At 37.5% G+C, this 26956-nt stretch overlaps 1 protein-coding gene across 5 annotated transcripts in view; it reads right to left on the bottom strand.

The window, feature by feature from the left end:
- Window positions 1-953: 953 nt before the first annotated feature.
- The window catches only part of LOC126191375 (retinoic acid receptor RXR), a 136870-nt gene continuing 110867 nt past the window's right edge, over window positions 954-26956 (bottom strand). For 4 of the 5 annotated variants that reach the window (XM_049932225.1, XM_049932223.1, XM_049932226.1 and 1 more), the window contains 4 exons: window positions 20750-20890; window positions 19965-20106; window positions 15490-15714; window positions 954-6525 (listed from right to left, as the gene is read on the bottom strand). In XM_049932225.1, coding sequence (XP_049788182.1) covers window positions 6275-6525; window positions 15490-15714; window positions 19965-20106; window positions 20750-20890 — 759 coding nt within the window. In that variant the 3' untranslated portion in view covers window positions 954-6274. The remainder of the gene's footprint in view (window positions 6526-15489; window positions 15715-19964; window positions 20107-20749; window positions 20891-26956) is intronic. The other variant, XM_049932224.1, reaches the window with a different exon arrangement.

Raw genomic sequence — 26956 nt, 5'->3', positions numbered from 1 at the left:
TGTTAAAAATCTTCTTCGTCAGCCTATTTTTATTCATTCTATGAATGTGCCCATAGAATTTTGCCCTTCTTTTTCTGATATTGTCTGTAATTGTCTCTGCCTGTTTGTACAATTCCTTTGTTGGTCTCTTTATCCAGATCCCCTGTCTCTGAACTGGCCCATAGATCTTTCTCAGAATTTTCCTCTCTTGCTTTTCCATTTCCTTGATTTTAGTTCTTCCTCTGATTACTGTTGTTTCTGAGGCATACAAGGCCTCAGGTAAGACTACTGTTTTGTAATGTCTTAATTTGGCATTGACAGAAATATTTCTTTTATTGTAATGGTTCCATGTAAGTCTGTATGCTTTTTGTAGTTTTGTAACCCTTTCTTCATTGGCTGTTGAATTCAGCCTCGTTTTCTGTATAATCTCTCCCAGGTATTTGAAACTTTCTACTTGTGTTATCTTTTCGTACTTTGTCATCAATGGGCTTCTGTCTGTAGATTTTGTGTCCACGTACTGGGTTTTTTCGTATGATATTTGTAGTCCTGTTCTGGCTGCGATTTCATGCAATATCTCTAGGGCTTCTCTGGCTTCTTTTCTGTCATTTGTAATGATGGCTATATCGTCGGCAAAGGCCAGACATTTTATGTTGACGGTTCTATTTTTCTCTCTCCCCATCTTTACCCCACTGACTCCTTTGTCCCACGCCCTGATTATTTTCTCTAAAACAGCGTTAAATAAAAATTATTATTATTATTATTATTATTATTATTATTATTATTATTATTATTATTATTATGTACAATGTAGTGCAAAACAAGGTTATCACCACATTTAGTGAGACTGAGCCTTTTTTCCTGTAAAATAAAGAAAGTAAAAAATACGAGGTACTTCTTTCAGCACAATGTTAATCTGCATGAATTTTATCTTTTGTATACATTAAAGTTACCACTAAAAATAAGAAGTGTAAACATTAATAGCTAAACATTTTATTCTTGCACAGAATAACAGATTAATGTATTTGATCAAAGTTAACAGTAAAACTTGTAAATCCAAGTAACATCAATAGCATTTTGTAGTTCTTTAAAGGTTTTTACAAAGTGATTCTTATATATTTTCTCAGCATTAACGTATTATTAAGTCCAGAAAATACACAACAGTATTTTAATACATATTGTACAAAACAGGAAGACAGTGGAAAAACATCCACAAAACTATATAAACAGCACAGCACTGAAATGCATCATGTGTAATGAACTAAGAATGATAAACTTCTTTTTACATAACATGAACAGATATATTAAACAAGTCTTATGCAATATATTCATTTGATCAAGTCTGTGATTTTAAGCCTACAGGAAATTCTCAGACTATAAGTATCTCTCTCCATTCCAAAACAGGCATTTCCTTTTCAAAAACCCAATTACAACAGTATAAAAGAATTGCACTTCAAAACAACAGACTGTATATCCCTACAAGCGAGCCACTGATTTATTTCATGGGCTAGAAGTCCTACCAAAATCAAGCTGATAAATCATGGAATTTGAACTGTAATTAAAGCCTTTATCGTTTCAGTATCTCTTACTTGCCTCAGTATCTATTTGCAATATTTTAAGGTTTCCAGAATGAGTACAATATTTAAACTTTGTGATGAGTTTTTTATGGCATGATCATGTCAGTTCTCATTGTCCACAGCAATTCTGACAGCACAAATACTTTTAATGGCAACACGTTACAAGTATCAAAGGATGCAAAACAAAATGCACAAATTATTAAATTTTTCATGGCTTTCTGCAAAGGCCATCAGAGCTTTCATGACTCTAGGATATTATAAACTCAGTGTCTTCTTTATAATAATGCAGGGCTCTCTTAAAGTACATACTGAATAGATACTACATGCCAGTGCCATACTTGAAAATGAATGCACTTTCTCCATCAACCTCATTAGACACCTGGAGTATGATCTCTGATGACTTCTGATAGAATTTGAAATTTTCTGTCCTCTGGAGAATTTTACCTGAAAGACTGAATATTATCTAATCTATAAATATTTTACTTTTGTTATACTGCTCTGCGTAAGTCCTACCCTTAAATGCTTGCCAATATCTCAACAATCTATTATATATTAAGATCAGAATATAATTGTTTTATAACATTCATGAGGTAATTTTATGTGAACATTTGGCAAATGAATGTTTACATGAAATAGTACCACAAGAGGAGTTTAGTAACAGACACAATACTGCATAAGTTCTACAAGTATTTCTTCCTAAATGACTAAATGAACATGATGTGCCATTACATAAGGTGTAGCTTAATGAAACAGAATTATTCAGACAAAATAGGAGTGAAACCTATCTTTTACAGATGTATTTCAACACATATACTAGTTATTTCAAAGCAATTTCCTACAAAGTAACACACACCTGACATATCAGAATTGATCCTAGACTACAAATATTTGTCCTTAATGGCAAGAATGACAAATTTTCCAGTGGAATGTAGAACTACTATTTGAACAAATGTACGAAATATTCATTGAATTATGTAGATGACATGTGATCAGAAACATCCATTAAATTTGAAGGGTGTGCTTTAATATCAATGACGACCTTAATGACTATTGTACTGTATTACATGCCAGTTGAAACAAGTATGTTATCAAGCACAAATTTATTACATTAAATGGAACATTTATTCTGAAAATGACACTCAAAAATAAAAGGCCAGTCTAACTTACAAGCAGATGAAATGGATGATACATAAACAAACAATAATAATAAATAGAAGATATAAGCTTTCCCTCCAATTTTCCATGTTTCTCGCAGGTTTTTGTTGTTGAAGAATACATTCTTTTGTTTACTATAGCTACTCCATTTTCCAGCTGAATGAAAGATAAATCTCTTACATCTATTACACTATCAAACATTGCTAACAGACAATTTTCTCTTTCCAGCAGTGTCATCTCAAACCAAAGAGAGGTGTCTTATAAAGCACAAGAACAACAAAAGACAAGAAACAAAAATTTGAAAATGCAACCACTCACTTGTAGTCAACCAATAAGTGATGGTGAGGGGGACAGTAAGTCAGAGATAAGCTGTTTTTCATTGTGCACTCAGCACCTCACATACATCACCACTTAGACAACCAAATACATCCACCAACAGCAGCCACAACAGTGTCATCACAGCCACTATCTGGGGGCACTTTTTGCAGTTGTGTGTGAAAAGGTACGTCCACATGATGCCTTTTTTTCTGTTCAAGTTTGTGCAAGAGTTTACATTTCCAATAGCACAACTATGCCTGTGCTTTTGTGCATGTCTAATTTCCCCAAAGTGAAGGCTGTGCATGAAAGTCCATTGTTTTCCAGGTTTGGTGGAAATCTCTTGCACTGCTCAGCAAATGACAGGCAACTAAGGTCCATGTGGGTTTCATTGTGTAATGTGTTGAGGTTATGTTGACTCCACAGAAAGCACGGGGAAATTTATAAAATATTACAGACAAAGATAAGTCATATGAAATGCTGCTTCTAAGGACTGCTTCAATAAAAATGTGAGATGTGATGCCGTGAGTGTCAAGTATTAGATAAAAAGTCTTCAATCATATTACTGTAAAGTAAGAGACAAGTCTCAAAGTAGGAAAACAGAGAAGCAGCACCTTACAAATTTATGAAAAATGCGTATGAAATCTGTGGACAAATATTCATGTAATGGCGACTTAATAGCACAGTTGCGGAGCCTGACATCTGAACAAAGGAGAAGATGGAATAAGTGGCTTTGCTCAACCAATTACTAGGAACTGAAAAGCAACAACACTGGTAATACAAAATTGGGAAAAGCAACTACCCTCTATTCTTGGGTCTATGGCATTACTGAAATTGTCAGTCAATCTTAATATAATAATTTTTAATTGAAGTTGTGAGAACAACTTTTTATAAAATTAAATATAAGTGACTCACTGAAAGACAACTTTCACAGAATGACTAAGAACCTCCCTTAAGCATTTCTCAGTTTCAGGAATAATCACGGAAATTGTTTTTTTTTTTATGTGAAATTAATAGCTCAAACTGGTCTGTAGGTATCTATTTTCCAGCCGATGAAATGTTATTGCCAGCCTTACTCTTACAGTTACCAAGCAGAAAATCTTAAATCTTGCTGTGACCTCATGAAATTTGCAAACTAAATGTTGCCATCACTTTGTATTTCTTATACATCTGACATTTAGATACTGTTTTACACACAGTTACCCTGTGTGCACTTCTTCTGTCACCTTTCATCACAAACACAGCACAAATTGTCAAGCAAAGAAATGGATGTATAGGAAACATGCAGACACAAAGACACGCATGTGTACACGCGTTCTTTCCACTAATTTTTGCACTTGTACTTTTGTTCGCATGCCTTAGCAACTGCATACCAGGAAAGAGGCATTCTGTGGACATACCTTCAGAAAAAGTGCTTACACTAGAAAAAAAGCAATATTTTCAAAGCTAGTGACATCTGTATGTTGTTACACACCTGTGTGTGCATTACATCACTATGCATAAGGAGATCAGTTGCCATTCCTCATTATTGTTTCTTGTTTGCACTCTGGAATTACCAGACTGTAGGACAGTAAATTTCCTAATATGGCAAAAGTTGATCTTAATGTAGTAGATCTTAGCAGAGGACAACAGTACATAACACAACAACACATGCTTCATCTTTAAGCATAAGCAACATATACTTGAGAGAGTTAATTGTAAGACACAATACAGAAGTTCTGAAATAGCAGTCACTTAAAAATCGCTGCAATAATAATCCAAATAACACCCTTCCTACAGTTCTTAAATATGACTGCAATGGGAATATCTTGCGACTACTGGTGAAGTCCCTCAGCATGCTGAGAGAAAACTCTTTCAGCAGATAAGCTAAGACACTAGTGTACACAGTGTGTAACCGGCATAAGTGCAGATATTTTTATTTGTGGTATCTTAATATGTACATACAGCAGTGTATTGGTTGTTTTTCCCTTTGTCAAACTGTCTTCCCACAAACAAGTAACGTGATTTACTACCTGATGTTTTTTGCACAGTTGTAACTGCACCACTAAGTTGACCACACCTATCAATGTAGACTAACCATTTTGTGTCCACACATCCGCACTTCAACACCTAACCTGCTGCCCAGGGAAAATGAGTATTAATGGCTTGCTCTTGCCACACGTAATTGGAGGTACTAACCAACCTAAAAACATAGAATTATTAGTCTGCAAATGACATACATACTGATGTGATATTGTTCAGTACACTGACTTCACTAACCAACAGAAATATCTGCACTTATACCCTTTACACCCTGTATAAGGCAAGTCAAAATGTAACCTGCACGATCTCCTCTTTTATGAAATTCATTAACTGTTTTATGGGTTTATGGAGCCACTCTGTGGAGTTCTAGCTCAGTACATGTGAACTAGGGAAAGTTGTCTCAGCACATCCCATATCTTGGTAATCTTGGTATACCAAATCAGAAAACTAACTGCAGTGGTGTACAAATGTGGTCTTTTGCAATGAGCAAGCATGCTAAGCTTCAATCAAGTAACGTTTCAGTTTACCTCTCAAACTATTCTGTACCTATTGAACTACACCACAAAGGAGAGAGAATTCCAGTAATTAAAATACATTTTTTGCTTCTCCTCCTCCAATTCTAATTCCCACAAAATATAAATACAGCACGAAGAATGACAAACTGTATAAAATCCATACATAAACAAAGCCACTGACAATATTATAAAGAAAGTCAAATGTTACCTGTGTGATTAAACATGTGAGTTTATTATACCCATCCTGAGTCAAGACATAAAATGAATATAATATACAAGAACAGATATGCAGAAAACATTCTAATGCACCTGTCAGATGATGAAATATAGTCTGTTTGAGGGTGGCAATCTAATGCCTTAAGCATGTCTGTTTCTTGACCTACAAGTGAAATCTGAAGCACATGATGGACCATCCTGCTACATTTTTGTATGACTGACAAATGAACATGTACTTGATAAAACTGCGAGACCCACAAAGGGAACCAAATTTATAAATTTATCTCAGTATTTTGAGCACACCTTTACAATGGAAAAAATATAAAAACACTTCATTCAAAAAATAATGCATTTCTATTGAAACTGTTCCCTCATAAAACCAACTGATAAAGCATGAAGTGCACAACATGATCCATTGCCAATTTAATTTCATTTGAGCATATTTTAAGATCTGAGTTTGGACAGACAAGTCTCTTCGTTGTATCAACAGAAAGCGAATTATGAATCCGAAGGCGATTCAAGCATCTCCATAAGGAACGTATCAATTGGAACATCTCCAATAAGGCGAAAGAAAAACAAATGCTCCAAACACTTAAGGCCTATGGAACGTAAAGAAGGCAGACGAAGCAGAAGTTTCGCAAATCGTCCTGGTTCGTCAGGGTGTGTTGTTCTAGTATATTCTTCCAAAGCTGCATATACTTTTTCACGAAGAAGTTCCACCTCCTGGGCAGATTTCAAACCCCTCACCTCTGCAACAATATACAGAATTTATGAAGTGTTTCAGGAATAAAACATGAGTGCATAAAATATGATTATAAATGAATAAACTACAACACTTCTTCAACAAAATGAACACATTATGAAGGGAAAAATTTTTAAAACTGAAAACAACAGAGTAACAACACATTTAAATCTATCCTCATTATGGCAAGAAGCATGGCTATGTCCACAACAAAATTTTTTGATTTAGGAAATATGATATCTTTGTTGGAGATAACAGCTGGTTAACAGTATATTGGAGGAGGAGACAAGGGGCAGGGGTTCATCTACATCTACATCCATACTCCGCAAGCCACCTGACGGTGTGTGGCGGAGGGTACCTTGAGTACCTCTATCGGTTCTTCCTTCTATTCCAGTCTCGTACTGTTCGTGGAAAGGATTGTCGGTACGCCTCTGTGTGGGCTCTAATCTATCTGATTTTATCCTCATGGTCTCTTCGCGAGATATACGTAGGAGGGAGCAATATACTGCTTGACTCTTCGGTGAAGGTATGTTCTCGAAACTTCAACAAAAGCCCGTACCGAGCTACTGAGCGTCTCTCCTGCAGAGTCTTCCACTGGAGTTTATCTATCATCTCCGTAATGCTTTCGCGATTACTAAGTGATCCTGTAACGACGCGCGCTGCTCTCTGTTGGATCTTCTCTCTCTCTCTCTCTCTCTCTCTCTCTCTCTCTCTCTCTCTCTCTCTTCTATCAACCCTATCTGGTACGGATCCCACACTGCTGAGCAGTATTCAAGCAGTGGGCGAACAAGCGTACTGTACCCTACTGCCTTTGTTTTCGGATTGCATTTCCTTAGGAGTCTTCCAATGAATCTCAGTCTGGCATCTGCTTTACCAACGATCAACTTTATGTGATCATTCCATTTTAAATCACTCCTAATGCGTACTCCCAGATAATTTATGGAATTAACTGCTTCCAGTTGCTGACCTGCTATTTTGTAGCTAAATGATAAGGGATCTATCTTTCTATGTATTCGCAGCACATTACACTTGTCTACAATGAGATTCAATTGCCATTCCCTGCACCATGCGTCAATTCGCTGCAGATCCTCCTGCATTTCAGTACAATTTACCATTGTTACAACCTCTCGATACACCACAGCATCATCCGCAAAAAGCCTCAGTGAACTTCCGATGTTATCCACCAGGTCATTTATGTATATTGTGAACAGCAACGGTCCCATGACACTCCCCTGTGGCACACCTGAAATCAATCTTGCTTCGGAAGACTTCTCTCCATTGAGAATGACATGCTGTGTTCTGTTATCTAGGAACTCTTCAATACAATCACACAATTGGTCTGCTAGTCCATATGCTCTTACTTTGTTCATTAAACGACTGTGGGGAACTGTATCGAATGCCTTGCTGAAGTCAAGAAACACGGCATCTACCTGTGAACCCGTGTCTATGGACCTCTGAGTCTCGTGGATGAATAGTGCGAGCTGGGTTTCACACGACCGTCTTTTCCGAAACCCATGCTGATTCCTACAGAGTAGATTTCTAGTCTCCAGAAAAGTCATTATACTTGAACATAATGAGTGTTCCAAAATTCTACAACTGATCGACGTTAGAGATATAGGTCTATAGTTTTGCACATCTGTTCGATGTCCCTTCTTGAAAACAGGGATGACCTGTGTCCTTTTCCAATCCTTTGGAATGCTACGCTCTTCTAGAGACCTACGGTACACCGCTGCGAGAAGGGGGGCAAGTTCCTTCGCGTACTCTGTGTAAAATCCAACTGGTATCCCATCAGGTCCAGCGGCCTTTCCTCTTTTGAGCGATTTTAATTGTTTCTCTATCCCTCTGTTGTCTATTTCTATATGTACCATTTTATCATCTGTGCGGCAATCTAGAGAAGGAACTACAGTGCAGTCTTCCTCTGTGAAACGGCTTTGGAAAAAGACATTTAGTATTTCGGCCTTTAGTCTGCCATCCTCTGTTTCAGTACCATTTTGGTCACAGAGTGTCTGGACATTTTGTTTTGATGCACCTACAGCTTTGACATAAGACCAAAATTTCTTAGGATTTTCTGCCAAGTCAGTACATAGAACTTTACTTTCGAATTCATTGAACGCCTCTTGCATAGCCCTCCTCACACTACATTTCGCTTCGCGTAATTTTTGTTTGTCTGCAAGGCTTTGGCTATGTTTATGTTTGCTGTGAAGTTCCCTTTGCTTCAGCAGCAGTTTTCTAACTTGGTTGTTGTACCACAGTGTGTGTGTGTGTGTGTGTGTGTGTGAGTGTGTGAGAGAGAGAGAGAGAGAGAGAGAGAGAGAGAGAGAGAGAGAGAGATATTTCGGATTTAACATCGCAGAAGCTCGGATTAGGTAGCATTTGTGTGAAGTGATTTACGGAAATTGAGGAGAAATTATATCTGAAATGGCCAGATGGGGATTGCAAACTCCATCCTCCCAAATACCAGTTCAGTGTAGAAGCCAATGTTCACCTCCCTTGGTGTGAAAGAGGGGGGGGGGGGGGGGGGGGGGAGGCGGCAAACAGAGGAAAATCTGAGAATGTGGAAGGGATGGTTGACGCATGCAGTGGAGGATAAAACAGACACAGAGGAAATGCAGAACAAGCAGTTTAAGTGATTACTACTACTACTACTACTACCACCACCACCACCACCACCACCACCACCACCACCAAATTAAGCATGCGCAAGACATTTTTCCGGATGCACATTCATTTGTAACAATATATTCCAGTTCCGTGATTGGTGGAACATTATAACAGATAAAACCCAAGCATGTGAATTACGAAGAACACAACCACGATTTTTGTAACATTTTTCTCCTTCCTACATTAGGTATGCAGATATATTTACAGATATTGTCTTTTCTCTATCCTTAAAACCTCTAACATGTTCTCTCTCCCCTCTTTTTCTCCTCTAGTCTTGATAAAATGGACTTCCAGCATAATCCCAAAGACAACGTTCTCATAATCAAGCCCCAGTTCACAGCAATTATTATATTCCTGTAAATATGGCCAGTCGAGCAGTAATGCCTCCTTTTCTTTCTCCTTAAATAAAGTGTGTTAAATGAAAAATTTGTGTTTGGGAGTATTCTGTAAAAATGTTTCTCCAATCCACTGCAGTAGCAACTTAGTGTGTCAACAGAGGCCAATACTGCAGTCACTTACAAAATGGCCAACATCAATGTTCATACAGCTCTGCGATAAAATTCTTGGTAATAGAAGGTGAAAAGCTCGTTCACATTCGTGAAAGACTGGTTTGTGGCTGTAACAAAGCTGAAGAACAAACATCATTGGCTGACGAAACACAGAGCAGCAGGCTGGTGACTGCAGCGACTCCACACAAATTTAGCGAGTCTACAGCATCATTCGCCATGACTGCCTGATGACTGCACATGATTATTTGTGTCACATTACACCCCCCCCCCCCCTCAACAAAGGCAGTGTGACGATGATTACTCAACAGCTGGGATACTCAAAGGTTTGTGCAACCTGGGTACCAATGCAAGCCCACACACCAGTCATCATACCACTGAAGAGATTGTGAAAATTGGATGGGAATCCTTGCCTCATCCCCCATACTGCCCTGACCTGGCACTATCAGACGTCCATCTGTTTGAGCTGCTAAATGCTCATCAAGGGATTCACTGCAACAACTTCTGTGTGAAGTGGCTTCAGAAGCAGGATAATGCACTTTACCACATTGGAATAAATTTCCTTGTTAAAAGATGGAGCTAAACTGAGAAAATGGATGATGTTGAAAAGTCATAAATTAATCATAAACATTGTGGTTTTGAACCTGTATAGTTGCATTTGGGGAAAAGAAGGAGTAGGAGTAGGAGGAGGAGGAGGAGGAGGCAGCATTTCATTTTGACTTACTCTGATAACTCCAGTGTATCAAGACCACTCACTAATACACAAATGACAATGGAAGTTGAGAATTTAGAACATATTACTTGTTGTTGTTGTGGTCTTCAGTCCTGAGACTGGTTTGGTGCAGCTCTCCCTGCTACTCTATCCTGTGCAAGCTTCTTCATCTCCCAATACGTACTGCAGCCTACATCCTTCTGAATCTGTTTAGTGTATTCATCTCTTGGTCTCCCTCTATGATTTTTACCCTCCACGCTTCCCTCCAATACTAAATTGGTGATCCCTTGATGCCTCAGAACATGTCCTACCAACCGATCTCTTCTTCTAGTCAAGTTGTGCCACAAACTCCTCTTCCTTCTCCCCAATCCTATTCAGTACCTCCTCATTAGTTATGTGATCTACCCACCTAATCTTCAGCATTCTTCTGTAGCACATTTCGAAAGCTTCTACTCTCTTCTTGTCTAAACTATTTATCGTCCATGGTTCACTTCCATACATGGCTACACTCCATACAAATACTTTCAGAAACGACTTCCTGATACTTAAATCTATACTCGATGTTAACAAATTTCTCTTCTTCAGAAACGCTTTCCTTGCCATTGCCAGTCTACATTTGATATCCTCTTTACTTCGACCATCGTCAGTTATTTTGCTCACCAAACAACAAAACTCCCTTACTACTTTAAGTGTCTCATTTCTTAATCTAATTCCCTCAGCATCACCCGATTTAATTCGACTACATTCCATTATCCTCGTTTTGCTTTTGTTGATGTTCATCTTATGTCCTCCTTTCAATTACTTAAGGATTTAAACATGGATAAATTTCTAGGTTCCAGTAGTTCTTAGTGATATTAGAAACACTGAAAAGCCTCTACTTTCACAAAAGTGCAACTTGTGGTCTACTTTATATAATGGTTGGTTTATACAATAAGCAATTTAAAATAATGAAGATAGATAAGGTGGAATGGTTGCAACGAGGCTACCAATTTTGCCACTGGTTACATTTTAAAATTTTGGGCAACTACTTGACCTTCAATCTGTTTATGGTTAATTTTGCAAATGCAATAAAAAACTGAGTGCTCAAATTCGATTACAATGTTCTTCTTGTAAATGAATGTGCATTTACACACTATGCATTCCAACTCTCCACCTTCACTTTTGCCATTTCTCCAACAATAGAGCATGTGCTCTTTCTCTATTGGAAACAGCTATACAGAATCAAAAATTGTGACAGTGAGAACTACAATACTGGACAAAGGATAACAATGAAATACCGAAAATATAACAGGCAAACAGTAACAATCACAGACAGATAACAAAATAAGGTAAGGCAAATACTGCAAAAGAAGGTCAAAAAGCCAGTTTCGTGAACTGAAGAAGACAACACTACTTACGGCAGCAACCGCTTTAAAAGAGTTTGGCAAAGAACATGACATGTAGGTCGTCTTGCTCAAAAGGAAAAATCAGCTGCCTTGTTCATGTAGAATTCCATCTGTGCGTATTACTACTTGCTTTTGTATCTCATGGCATACTACCCACGAGTCTCAATTAAAATTTTCAGACAGAGATGTGACAGAGCTGTACAAAATCATATAAAAATTGCAGGAAAATTATACAAGGGACGTCAAGGGTGCGAGAGAGGTTTATTGGAGGAACAGAGCATGAAACTGCTTGAAAGTATGCTACAAATTTTCAAAATAATCAGAAGCAAGATGCCCCACCTCCTTCACCACCCAGGCGTCAATACATTTCAAGGGTGTAAGGAGGTTTATTGGAGGAATGGAGCACGAAACTCTGACTTTTTTAAATCATATCCCGAGACAAGATCATCTCTCACTGATACCCTTTTCACATATCCACTATATCCTTGTAAAACCACACGAATATATCACATTATCACTGTATATCAAAGTTCTTACTCCTGCAATCGTTCCCCTACTAAAACCTGCCTCAAGCAAGCATCCACACACCACTACTTCCTTCAATCTTATCCTTGGTAAATTCTACATCATCAGAGATAGAGCAACACTTGAAACCACTCATGATGTTTCCCATGTAATTTGACTCAAGAGATCTGAACATTTGCTACACCACATGTGCAATATGTATCCTCCTTGAACACAGGGTACGGAAACTGCTCTCCAACATATCCTTGCATCATCCATGGCCTTTATTAATACTGGAACAGATGGGGTGTGTCTCTTAGACCCAGGCAGATTTTGTTTTCAAAATATTTGTGAGAGTATATGGTTTATGAGTAAGCCATTCACTGTAGCTTTCACTTAATGTTTCCACAGGTCTCTCTCTACCTGTTTCATCATTCCTCTCTGTTAGCCATTTGTTTGTTGACACGGTAAGAAATGTACTCTGGGTCTCAGACCCAGTTTGTTTACATTAGCTTTTTCTACTTATGCACTTTTCTTGTTACTCTATCTGCCTCAAAATGGCTAGGCAGCACACACTGAATGAGGAGAAAACTGAAGAACTGTTATTCGAATGTGATAATGACGATTCGGACGTAAATCACAATTTAGTTCCTGAAAGTGATCATGATACATGAAAGTGATATGAGCGATGGAACAGCTGGACAGTGAAGATGGCACCATTATTCCTGTCAGAAATGTGAGTACACTTACACATCAATCAATCAAGATTCTCTACCAACTAGTGTGGTTGGTTCCAGTCCCTATTCCACGGAATCATCACCCTGCGATTTATTGAGAGACAGACAAAGTAAATGCCTGAAAAATGTTGCCGATGAAAATGGCTGTACTAAACCTCGCAATATAATTACACATTTACCTGGTGGCAGTGTAGAAGCCAGATATGCTAACACCATTGCCAAGGCCTGGAAACAGTGCATTAACGACAATTTGCTTGAATTTAATAGAAAGCACAAATACTTACATGGATCACATAAAATCTCTTTTTAAAGGTTGACCTAAATACTGAAAAAAAGATGAGTTCAAGGTATTTTTTTGAGAATTTTGTACATTTCTGGCATTCTTCACAGAGGCAAAATGAACATGGAAGAATTTTGGGACACACGTGGCACAGGAATCTTCCTTTCCCACAGGTCATTGTGAAGGTTCCATTTTCTTTTGAGATGTGTTAGGTCAGACAATAGTCACACAAGACAGAAACACAGAAAGAGCGATAATTTGGCCCCTGTATGTGGTGTTATGGAGGGATTCACAAAAAACTGCACAAGTCATTAAACAAGAAGTGACTACCTTGCAGTCAATGAATTATTGTTAGCTTTTTGGGGACATTGTCCTTTCAGAATGCTCATTCCTTCAAAATCTGAAAAGTATGGGACCAAAATATTTATCACAACAGATGTAAAAGGACACTATGTACAGAATTTAGAAGTATATGTTGGACAACAACCTTCAGGTTTGTTCCCAGTGAGTAACACAGCTGATGATGTGTTCAGACTTGTAGAGCCAGTGAAGAGAACAAGAAGGAATATTACCCTTGATAACTGGTTCAGAAACTACACTCTTGCTAGAAAACTTTTGACATTTTTTAATCTTACACTTGTTGAAACACTGCATGAAAATAAAAGAGAAATCCTTTAGAATTCTTTCTTCCATGAAAAGAAAAATCCATTCATCCAAATTTGGATTTAATGACAATTTCACATTGGTGTCACATGTGCTGAAGAAAAATAAATGTGTAATTTTAGCATCATTAATGCAAACAAACAGTAATATCAGTGAAGAAACAGGTAATGTGAGTGGATGTAATTGATGCCATGTGTTCAGAATATAATGAAGAAAGGCAAACAAGACAATGGCCATAGTGCATGTCTTATGCCATTGTGAATATTGCACTGTATACTACAAATGCATTTATACTAGCAAACACAAGACTGGATATATCAAGAGGGCTATTTCTCAAGCAACTGGGTTTGGGATGGATAAAAGCACACATGGGACAGAGCTAACCAAAAGACTCTCTTGGGGAACATTTGCCAACTGGCAGCATGGGTATCTGGAATTACCCATGAGAAGGTTGTACCAGAAAGCAAACGAGGTGGTTGTTATAAACGCAAAGACAATACAACAAAATATTTTTGTAAAAGTTGTGTAAAGTGGCCCCGTCTGTCCCATTCGGTTATGTTATGTGAAGACTATGCAGAAAATACAGATCAGTAACATGTATATCAAAAGAAGTGACAACCATTTTTTTGTTAGCTTGTACTATGCACTGAAATTGGTAAACAGTACTTTTGGGACTGCTGCTGAAAATTTAAGTCTTGCTTATTCCAGAAACCCTTCCCGCCTGTCTGTTGTAAGGATTAATCCACCTACGTTTCCAGTTTACTTCTTAACTGTATTATGCATTGCACTCATTTTTTTCCTCTTTACCCCACATTAACTCTCAATCCATCCCTTTTATCACCTCTAAACTGAAATTAAAACAGTTCTAATTAATGTACTATTTTTGACCTACTATCCTTTTTTTCTGACACTTTCTCTCTCCTCTTTTGCATAATATGTACATCTGTCTTAACCTAGGATTTCAGCACCTTGCCTTCTTTTTTCAATCCATCCAAACCACTCCCTCTTTGCTCCCTGAAAACGAATACAGAAGCTCCAAATGCTAGGATTAGTGCTTTCTGTTTTAAATATTTCCATCAGTAGCACTAGGAACTTCACCTCCTGAAGGTAATTACCGGACAGCCACTCTACTTGTCTTGCAATTTTAAGTATTCTCAACTAAATTTTCCTTTGCTAGAATTAATACTAATCTTATACGTTTTTACACTGCTAAATAAAAAGAATGGTAGCTGCTTCAATAACTTTTGATTTTCAGTACATGAGAAAAATGTTAAGAAATTTGTGGATTGTCTTGTGACATGCCTTCACCCAGAATTCTATGTAAAAAAGAAACTACTGCATATAGCAACTAACCTATCTTATGATACATGCTACCCCCCTCCCCCCCCCCCCCCCCCACACACACACGGAGGGAGAGATGGGAAAGAAGTTGTGTTTTTTTTTTTTTTTGGGGGGGGGGGGGGGGCAGCAGGAAAGAAAGGTGTTTATAGAGGCTATTTTCACAGCTCCCAAATAATGCTTACCTGGATTGAAAAGAATTACAGATCTCAAGCAGCCAAGTTCTGTTTTATCCATTTTCATTTCTCTCATCTTTGCCACCAATTCTGTCAAAACACGGTCAAATATTGTGCCCACTCCTGCTTGATGGGCAGAATTTCGATGCACTGTGAGTCCAGTGGCAAGTACTATACCATCTTTAACATCTACAGATCGATGCGAGAATGCTGCAATTAGCAGCTCATTCCAACCTGTAACAAAATAATTTCAAACTAAAAACAATGAATACATTTGTTAAACTGGCCAAAAATGTATACATGTCTTAATATAAAATAAATCAACATGAAGATGGAAATGTATGCCAATTTTTCATTCTTACATTTACTTTGCCCTCTAATAATTATGTTTTTCTCCCTCATATATATAATGACTCCAATTTGTCTCATTCATATGATCTTTTCTGTTAAATATTCCAGTAGAACAGGCAATTTTTAAGTATCTCATCTTATTTAATGATCCACTTGATCTTTGTTACCACATGCAAATAACAAATCCTCACAGCAGTCTTCAACTATTTTATCTTTTTCAGCCCACAGTTAAATGACTTGGATGTCCAATTAGTAAAACCAAAACATGACACTGAACTCTAGTTTGGTGTTACTTTATATGAATTTATGACTAATTAGGACCAACACATGCTGAAGCATACAAAATGGCAAAATCATACGCAATTATTATGGGCTGAGGAAATAAGAGCTCTAACTCCGGCTTTCACTTATTGGACTGTCTTTTTTTTAATCACAAAAAATAACACAGCACGTGGAAATACATGTGTATAAACAATGACACAATTAAATGAAAGTACGTATGATGACAAACAATTTAAACACAATAGAAAGAAACATATTTTTCAGCAGAAATTTAGTTCTTAGTAATGCAACGGAAAATCCCAGCTCGAATGCAGTTGACGGTATGAGGGAAGTCAACCACTCACTAAGATTAGGAGTTTTACACCCAATGGCTTTACCGGAACTAGAAATGGAGCACTTGTTTCAACACAAAAGGACATAGAAGTTTGTATGGTGTAGTTCCTTTGAGGGAGATCTCTAAGAATAAAGAGTTTTCTCATTATAAATGAGAGAGGAAATAGCTGAGGAAGTTTAAAGTAGTACTGTTGAACGCTGCTTATGGAAGCGTCTAAAACTGACAAGCACTGTTAAGTACCCTAAGTGATCATACACCTTCCAATAACGGTACCGTAAATAAATAAATAATAAAAAAAAAAATTTTAATATCAGTTTTCTCTGCAAAAATGAACACTGATTCACTTCCAATCATTCTGTTGCAGTCTTTCTTATTAAATGCAACCGGTATTATGGAAACTATCCATCTGTATCCATAAACAAAGAGCAATATGTTTCATAAAGCATACATGAAAACTGAAATAAAAATTTCAACTATATAATCATCTAGCACTCTTAATGAGACATCAGGGGGGGGGGGGGCAGTCACTAGAAGATTTGATACCACTCTAACTACATACTTTTGGTTCCCCCACCGAGACCCCCCCCCCTCATTTGCACTGATGGTGTAACACATTAATAACTGTTGCTAACTATGTAAAGCTTATTTACCAACTGATGCATGGACTGAAATCCTTTCATTATAAATTTATTACAAACATATTTACAGACTCAGTAGGACAAGAAAGAAAAATGATGCTTACCATGTGAATTAAAATGAATTTACAAAAGCAATTCTTGAACTTTATAATTCAATATGCTCTATATACTCAACTCTCATGCTTTTTATTTGTCTCTGTCAACACAGAAGAAACAGTAAAAACTAAGCTGCTGCTAAGAATGAAACATATGTCCATCTCCCATTCCAAAGTTTCTCCAACTTTTAGCTAATATCTGAGTGTCCACTAATAACATAAATAAAGAGAAGCCTAGCAAAAGAATATTTATGCCATATTGTAAATATCTCATTTCTGGAGTATTTATTTTCCAATGATGTGCTGGCATTATATCTGGGCAATTAAAACCACTTGTATGTGTGTCACCACTGTAATTTCACACTGACCTACTGTCATCTTGAGATATACAGATTAGGTCACTGGTTGTCAACTTGACGGAAGTCAGAAACTTACTAGGGGTTTCATAAACTACTGTATCTAACTTCATGACAGCGTGGGAATATTTTACTTGCTACACACATCTATGGAAGGAAACATTATCTTACTGATAAGAGAATTAATGAGGATTGTTATCTATAATAAGGAAAACACTGCCATGAAAATGGCTGCTAAACTTACAATAGCATATAGCCAATGAAAATGACAGAAATTGTGGTGACTGAGTTGTTATTGGCAAGGTCTGATTAACTCTGTGAAAGCAAAGAAACGACTTCAGACATCCAATGAGAAGAAACACTTGTATTGTCCACATGAAAATCGTAATATGGCCGAACAACTGGGCTTATATTAACAATCAACATAACAAGGGAAGCACACAATCCGAACGTACTCGTTCCAACTGTGAAGGTTCTGTACTTGTGCAGTCATACTTTCATGTAGAAAACAGATAAGCACCTATTACATTCCTCCAAACTTACTTTGTTGCATGAAGTCAATCTATTGTTACCATAACAATTATAAAAGGGGTACTTTGAAGAAGGGAATCCTAACACTGACCAAATTGAGGATATTGTGTGCTTTTAATTCTGATAGGTAACAACAATACAATTTTTAAATGAATCTACTGACATAAAGAGCAACAAGAAACAAAAGTTAAGTTTACATTTTCATGTAGATTGAGAAAGTAAGTGTGTGTGTGTGTGTGTGTGTGTGTGTGTGTGTGTGTGTGTGTGTGTGTTTAAAATTAAAATTCTGTCTTCATTAAAAGTGGCCTCTTGAAACATCTGTCTACAGTGAATCAATGTACTGTAAAAATTTGAATCTCTAACATGAAGATATCACTATCAACTTCCTGTAGTGGTGGAATTCTGATTCACAGATTCATAACATGTTAATATCACTGAATCTTCTCCTTCTTTGCTTCAAGCAAGTGAGTAAACTGAAATGCTTGCAATATTGTTCTAATTCCTACTAACAATGCTGTCTCAATTTACAGTGCAGCACTATGAGGAAGATGTATTTTAATGAAAATGCTGTTTATCAAGCTGACCCCCCCCCCCCCCCCCCAATCCTCGTTCAGCCTTTAGTAATAGTGCCATGGTGTCGCATTATGAGAAATGAGCATTATAATTTAACTTGAAAGCTGCTATGTTTTGGTACAATTAAATGTAATTGTAAAGTTTCAATGACCACCTTAAAAAATAAAGTTATGTAATTAATTTTTGTTTGTTTGTAGGTACATGTTTGTAGGCATGGTAACAATTTAAATCTTTGTGCCACGGAACCACAGCAATGCACTACGAAATTGGAGATAGGCTACTACATCTTGCTTTGGCTCCTCTGGTGATATGCAACAGTACTGTGGCATGGGGATTTCAATGTGTATAATGGCTGCAGACATTTACCTGAAAAACAAACTTTATTATAATAATTAAAACTTGGTGACTATCCCTTGTACATGACCAGATTTCACAACTTGAAGACCTGTCAAGAATTTTATTTAAATAATTCGAATTCATTAACAACTTTTAAAATGTGCATCAAATACTGCAGGTGAAGTGTATTGAACACTTTTAGTAATATCACGGTAATTCACAAAAAATGGAAGCTAGTGCGACTTTTGGCAGTGTTAATTTTTCCTCTGTTATAACCAGCCAACAAACACTCTACCATCAGTAGAAATATGACCACAAACAATATGATATTTACTCTCTAGCAGGACTAATTATTTTTAAGGTTTATTACCTAAACAACTAAAAACAATCTTCTTTTTATTTTCTATCCACACTGAACTTAGGAGTAAAATGGAGGAAACCTCAGTAACTGGTTTGTGTGTAGCATCACTTAATCATTTAGCTTCAGGAGACCATCTAAATTCTTGAAATGTTAAGGTAGGACAGCTTGTGAGAACTAAAGACAGTGTCAAAAACCTTTATGTATGAACATTGCCATATTACACATGAACATGCTTAAAATGAATGAATAACCATAACAACTGTAAGAGATGGGCATGTTTAGATACTTGTGAACTTCGGAACACAATCAAAATAATGCATCATATTTACTAATCACATGAAGATTTTGACAAATCTCTTTGATACACACATTACATTAAAAAATCAATGGTAATAACCCCCCCCCCTCCCCCCCGGTCACCCAACCCATTTCCAAAGGTCACTTTACGTATTTTGTGTCTCGTCTCTCTTTTAAATTACCAGACCTGATGGACATCTGGATATCATAAAGATTCTAACTTATATGTGTGTCCTAGGAACTCTACTGGATATATCTGTGGAAGCAAAAATCATCACAGTCACCCATTTGCAATGACTAAATGTGCTGCTATAAAAATAGAGCTCTCACCTGCTCTGAGGAGGAGAACCTGGTCCTCCAGAGGTAGGGATGTGAAGTGCGGGATGTGTTTAGCCCACTCCACCAGCTGAAACAGTTGCTTGTTGGTAGCTTGGCAGATATTGGCAGCCTGGCAAATGTTATTCATTGTACTCTGCAACATTATGTTACAGTTATGTGCTTGAGAATATTCGTATGGTATCTACTCCCAGAGTATATGCTGTTTATGTTACACAACACCTATGCAACTTACAGAAATCAAGATCTCAGTAGTCAGCAAAACTAAATAACGCAGTAAGATTAAATCAAATAGATACATAAGATAACAAGACTATACTCAAAAGCAGTGAAAATTGCACTGTGCTAGGAACATCCTAAATTCTCATTAAAAAAAATATTTAACCCACCGACAGGATTTCTTTTTCCTTTTATTCTATTCTTCCATACGAGTTAAAAGAATGCAATTCCACTTCTGAAAGACAAATGATGTTTACACTGCCTTATTCATCACACAGCACTTACAGATTGTCACTACAGGTGAGCATTGCCCGTTATTTACACTCAAATTTAATCGTAAACCATATGTATACACTGTGTCTAACATATATCGTGCCATAGCCATTATTACTGTATTTGCATAAATAAGATGTGAATACTTGAACTTAATGTTTAAAAAAATACAATATATAGGATGGTATAGCTACATTATTAATTATTGGCAACTATCTGAAAAATAAAGAAAAATAATGTTTATAAAAATAAAATGAAGCAACTTCCCAACCAAGCAAGAAAATTACCTCATATTCCACTTGGTTTTCTGCTTTGCACTCCACTCGTTTTTCAGCTTCGAGAATGCGTTCAACAGGCATGTCTGTATGCAGGCTACTTGTTGATTCAACTTCATTCTGATCACGTTCCTTTGTTCGCTGCCTTTCCTCCTAACCAAATTAGGCATTATTAATATTAGAGTGCAATGTAGGCAATTTAGCTATCTACAAGGGCTTCACATTAACAACAACTTTATTAAGAATTAAACATTTTCCCAACTATGCCGTCTTTAGATATCTGAAGACTAAATGATAACCAAGGACAAGGTATTGCAAAATTGTATCATATAAGAATCAGGCCTCAGAGATTCTGTGTGAAAAAAGTGAAAATACTGAACTAACTCAAGTACAACATGTTCATATGAGAAACAATAACTCACTCTGACTGCAGTTTGAGATACATACACCAAATATTTTTTAAAAATCAGAACATAGCAAAAATATATGTTCAGGGTGTGCATGGTGTATACATGGAGAAGGAAAAAAAATTCCCGGATTCTCGGTTAAAAATACACTTTCTCCTGGGTGAAAATACAATTTTTCTGTGTTAAGTGACAATATACTTTCCCTTGGAACCATACACCTTTATCAATCTGTTGGTTAGGAAACGAACCCTAGGGAAAAAAAGTGTGTTTTGGAAAGATCTTTGATGTGCAGCAACATGTATGCTGCATATTTTCGTATTACTTAAGTATATAGTCGAATTCCACCAAACAAAGAACATTAGTTTCTGGAGTATTGAAATCGAGATTGCGGTGTGCTTTTGAAAGCCAATCATAACTCATGTCACGTGATCTCGCCAGCCGATGATAGCAGATTTTCGCCATGTTCACATGGGACTTCCAAAACCAGATTTCGTAAAGCGATTTCCCAACACTGCATTGGTGGTCATGGAAACACTTTAAAATCGATTTTGGCATTCCGCTTCTGGTTGCCGGTTTTCCAATTCTGCAACCGATTTTTGCTCCCTTGTAAATGCAGCCGGTATTTAAATGTGCTTGGGCTGTCAGGTTTCGTCTTGTTTTTAAAATTTTCAGCTAATACTTTTTTAAAGCTGTTTCTGAAATTCGGTTTTTGTCTTTTGGAAGATGTGTCGCCAGTAAACGTAGTGATTCAGACCACAGGATACGTGATGCAATCAGCCTATAGCAACATTACTGTTAAGTAGCACAAACACACAAATAGGAAAAGTTAATGGTTTAAATTTATCTACACAGTGTTGCTACAAGAAAAGCTAAGCTTTCACAAACAATATTAGACTTTTATGTATGTGTTACACTTCACTTCAATAAATCACACAAATGAGCCAGTAAAATTTTAGGCAATGACATAAATGACTGGTCTTCTGATCTTGAAATTCTTCTAAGTGGCTGGCCCTCAAAATGTTTAGCTTTAGATGAGACTCAAACCTGCTGTCATTTAAGAAATTCAAAGCAAGTTCACCCACATAACATAATTCACGTTCTGTAAAATGAAATGTACTTTGAAAGTAACACTTTTCAAACCACTAATCGCAATATTTTCCCGTGACTTGTCAGAATTCTTTTCAGCAGTTGTCAGAGAGTGCTAGAAATCGGTGTTACTGTGCATGTGTAGCTACTATGATGAAGGTAGCCCGTATGTTCATACATATAAAGCATTAAGAGATCTTACATTACATCATAAACGATACAGGCCATCAGAGCGTACTCTAAGGGCATCGGAATTTCGTAAACCATACTAAAATGCATGATTTGGCTTAAAGGGCACATTCGTATTTCCAGATTTACAAAGAAGTAGGCCCCAACCTGATATTAAACCTTCGAGTGTTGTTTTCGGGATGCAAATTTTATTGGAGTATCAGTACTGTTATTATTTTATGCTGCAAGGCAATTAATGCCAGACTGCCAAAACCTGGAAACAAAATGAAATCACAAAACTGAAACTAATAACATATTTTAGCTTTCCGTAGTTATGTGAATGTAAAGGCTCCCGGCCACAGAAATACGTTTTGTTTTCATTTGGCTTGAGAGTTGTAAATGAAGAGGAAACAGCAAAATCACCAAACGTAAACACGATTCACATGGAGACTACTACCCACCCCACTACAACTCCGACTGCTCTGCACATGTGCGAATCTGGCAGCTTGGGTGCACCAGAAAAATTTTTCTGGTTAGCATCTGGCTGTTTGTTGCTATTGCTGATACAGCTAAGAACCGCACTTCTAGCAGTCAAAAGTGGGAGAAGGTACTGCTCGTATGTGACACTACTTCGCATGTGCATAAGCCAGCAGGTAACTGCTCAAACGAACATAATGTAAACTGTTGTGATGTCACGCTCGTCGAAAGATGTTTTACAGGGAGAATATTAGACACACATGAAGTATCTCAATGATGTGACAATCAGTCTTGAAAAGGGAAAGCTATTTTTGCTTAGTATTTAAATATTTCACAGTAAACTGGACATCATGTTGGGGGACATATTGGGTTTGACAAACCATCTACTAAATATGTTCTGGACAGGTGATTTTCTATGGGATGGATGAAGGAAGTGAAGATTGGAAAGGAGAATAACTACAGAACATAATAAAGCTGTTAGAATATTTTTGAAGAGACTCAGCATAACTGCAGATAAATCACATGTAAACTGTAGGGAAGGGTTACCAAAGATGATACGATACCTTTGGTTTTGAATATGAAGAGAATATAAATGTTGAAGTGAGTTAGAGGTTTTCTGTCTCCCTTACATGACTTTCCTATATCTATGCCACTCTTCCCAGTGCTCATCACGTCTACATTACTGAGGACCATCATGTTATTTATTTACAATTGAAACCAAACAGCAATCAGTAGCGTTTACTTCAGGAATGAGATATTGTTTTGTGTAATGTGTCAATAACTTGTACAACATTATTTGTTGTGACAAAGTACACTACCTTACATTCTTTTATCCCCATTTGTAGCCTAGAAAATATCTTGAGGACATACCACATGGTATTCAATACATACACAAAGTTTCATAGATACTAAACGGCATATTTTTATGTACAAAAGGACACAAATGTTCATGCTTTGCAACTGGACTTTTTGGGGGAGGCCTGTGTCTTAAATATCTTGTGTTGATGAATGATGATAATAATAATAATAATAATAATAATAATAATAATAATAATAATGATGGAAATGGAAATGTCGTGTGGCTAGGGCCTCCCGTCGGGTAGACCGTTCGCCTGGTGCAGGTCTTTCGATTTGACGCCACTTCGGCGACCTGCTCGTCGATGGGGATGAAATGATGATGATTAGGACAACACAACACCCAGTCCCTGAGCGGAGAAAATCTCTGATCCAGCCGGGAATCGAACCCGGGCCCTTAGGATTGACAGTCTGTCACGCTGACCACTCAGCTACCGGGGCGGACAATAATAATAATTAATCAACACACGAATCTTCTAGAATGGAATAAATCTAGGTTTTGTTGTTGACAATGCAATATGAATTATAGCTGTAATCTGCCCATGAAGGTATATATAATTTAAACAGGCAAGGAGTATTCATTTTGAAACACGATACATTATGTCGTCATGGTACACCATCGGATGTTGACGATTTTGGAATTCTACGAGTGTTACTGTAACTATTCTGAAAATGTCACAGCACTTAAAAATATGAGTTGACTAAGGAGAAGAAGAATAAGGAGAAGAACAACAGTAAGCAGTCACAGTCATCTGCCTGGTCAGATGTGGCCTGCCAAGACTTCCTCTCCTGTGCAAGCCTCTTCCTCAATTGCTTATTGGATATATTCCAATCTTGGTCTTTCCCTGCAGTTTTTATCCTCTACAGTACCTTCTGGAAGTTATTCCCTGAGAACTGAAAACTTCACCTGTCCTCTTGTCCCTTCTTTCAATATTTTGCAAATATTTCTGTCCTCACTGATTCTACAAAAAACTTCCTCATTTCTTATCTCAGCAGTCTATCTAATTTTAGGCATCCTTCTGTAGCACTATATCTCAATCGCATTGATTCTCTTCTTCTCATGTACTTTTCTCACAACCCACAATTCACTTCCATACTATGCTGTGCTCCAGATGTCTATTCTCAGAAATTTCTTTGTCAACTTATGTGTGATGTTTGATACTAGTAGACTCCTTTTGGCCACGAATGCCCTCTTTGCCTGTGCTAATCTGGTTTTTATGTACTCCTTGCTTCTTCAACAACTTTGTCGCCTCAATTTTGATGTAAATTTTATCACTAATCTCATTTCTTCTAGTTGTCATTACTTTCGTCTTTCTTTGATTTACTCCCAATCCAGTACTGTCCCATTTTCATAGAGGATAGCAATGTCATGAGCAAATCTTGTTGTTGATGTTCTTTAACCCCAAATTTTAATCCCAATCCTGAACCTATCTTTTACTTCCATCATTACCTCTTCACTGTACACACTGAACAGTAGGGGATAAAGGTTGCAACCTTATTTTATATCCTTTCAATCTAAGCGCTTTTTTCTTGGTCTTCTTATTGTTCCCTTCAGGTTCTGGAATATATTGTATATTACTTGTCTTTCCTTATAGTTTTCTCCCATTTTCCTCATACTTTCAACCATCTTGCACCATTTTACATTGCTGAGTGATTCTTACAGGTCAAGAAACCTATGAACATGTCTAGACTTTTTGTTAAAAGTCTTGCTTTCATCGTCAACTGCACCATCAGTGCTGCCTGTGTGCTGTCTTTAACTTTAATAAAGCCAAACTGATCAGACCTGATCTGGGATGTATGAACTAACAAGGTCATTGTGCAACAGTTTCCACAGTTATTTGCCTTTGCTATCTCTGGTCTCATATATTCTATACACTTAACTTGAATAGTCATCTGACTCTACATCTACATCTACATTTATTCTCCGCAAGCCACCCAACGGTGTGTGGCGGAGGGCACTTTACGTGCCACTTTTCTCCTGTTCCAGTCGCGTATGGTTCGCGGGAAGAACGACTGTCTGAAAGCCTCTGTGCGCGCTCTAATCTCTCTAATTTTACATTCGTGATCTCCTCGGGAGGTATAAGTAGGGGGAAGCAATATATTCGATACCTCATCCAGAAATGCACCCTCTCGAAACCTGGCAAGCAAGCTACACCGTGATACAGAGCGCCTCTCTTGCAGACTCGGCCACTTGAGTTTGTTAAACATCTCCGTAACGCTATCACGGTTACCAAATAAACCTGTGACGAAACGCGCCACTCTTCTTTGGATCTTCTCTATCTCCTCCGTCAACCCGATCTGGTACGGATCCCACACTGATGAGCAATACTCCAGTATAGGTCAAACGAGTGTTTTGTAAGCCACCTCCTTTGTTGATGGACTACATTTTCTAAGGACTCTCCCAATGAATCTCAACCTGGTACCCGCCTTACCAACAATTAATTTTCTATGATCATTCCACTTCAAATCGTTCCGCACGCATACTCCCAGATATTTTACAGAAGTAACTGCTACCAGTGTTTGTTCCGCTATCATATAATCATACAATAAAGGATCCTTCTTTCTATGTATTCGCAATACATTACATTTATCTATGTTAAGGGTCAGTTGCCACTCCCTGTACCAAGTGCCTATCCGCTGCAGATCTTCCTGCGTATCGCTGCAATTTTCTAATGCTGCAACTTCTCTGTATACTATAGAATCATCCGTGAAAAGCCGCATGGAACTTCTGACACTATCTACTAGGTCATTTATATGTATTGTGAAAAGCAATGGTCCCATAACACTCCCATGTGGCACGCCAAAGGTTACTTTAACGTCTGTAGACGTCTCTCCATTGATAACAACATGCTGTGTTCTGTTTGCTAAAAACTCTTCAATCCAGCCACACAGCTGGTTTGATATTCCGTAGGCTCTTACTTCGTTTATCAGGCGACAGTGCGGAACTGTATTGAACGCCTTCCAGAAGTCAAGAAAAATAGCATGTACCTGGGAGCCTGTATCTAATATTTTCTGGGTCTCATGAACAAATAAAGCGAGTTGGGTCTCACACGATCGCTGTTTCCGGAATCCATGTTGATTCCTACATAGTAGATTCTGGTTTTCCAAAAACGACATGATACTCGAGCAAAAAACATGTTCTAAAATTCTGCAACAGATCGACGTCAGAGACATAGGTCTCTAGTTTTGCGCTTCTGCTCGACGACCCTTCTTGAAGACTGGGACT

This window comes from Schistocerca cancellata, chromosome 6, assembly GCF_023864275.1.
Source record: "Schistocerca cancellata isolate TAMUIC-IGC-003103 chromosome 6, iqSchCanc2.1, whole genome shotgun sequence".
Lineage (NCBI taxonomy): Eukaryota > Metazoa > Arthropoda > Insecta > Orthoptera > Acrididae > Schistocerca > Schistocerca cancellata.
The sequence above is the reverse complement of the archived record's forward strand: the minus strand, read 5'-3'. Positions and strand labels throughout refer to the sequence as shown.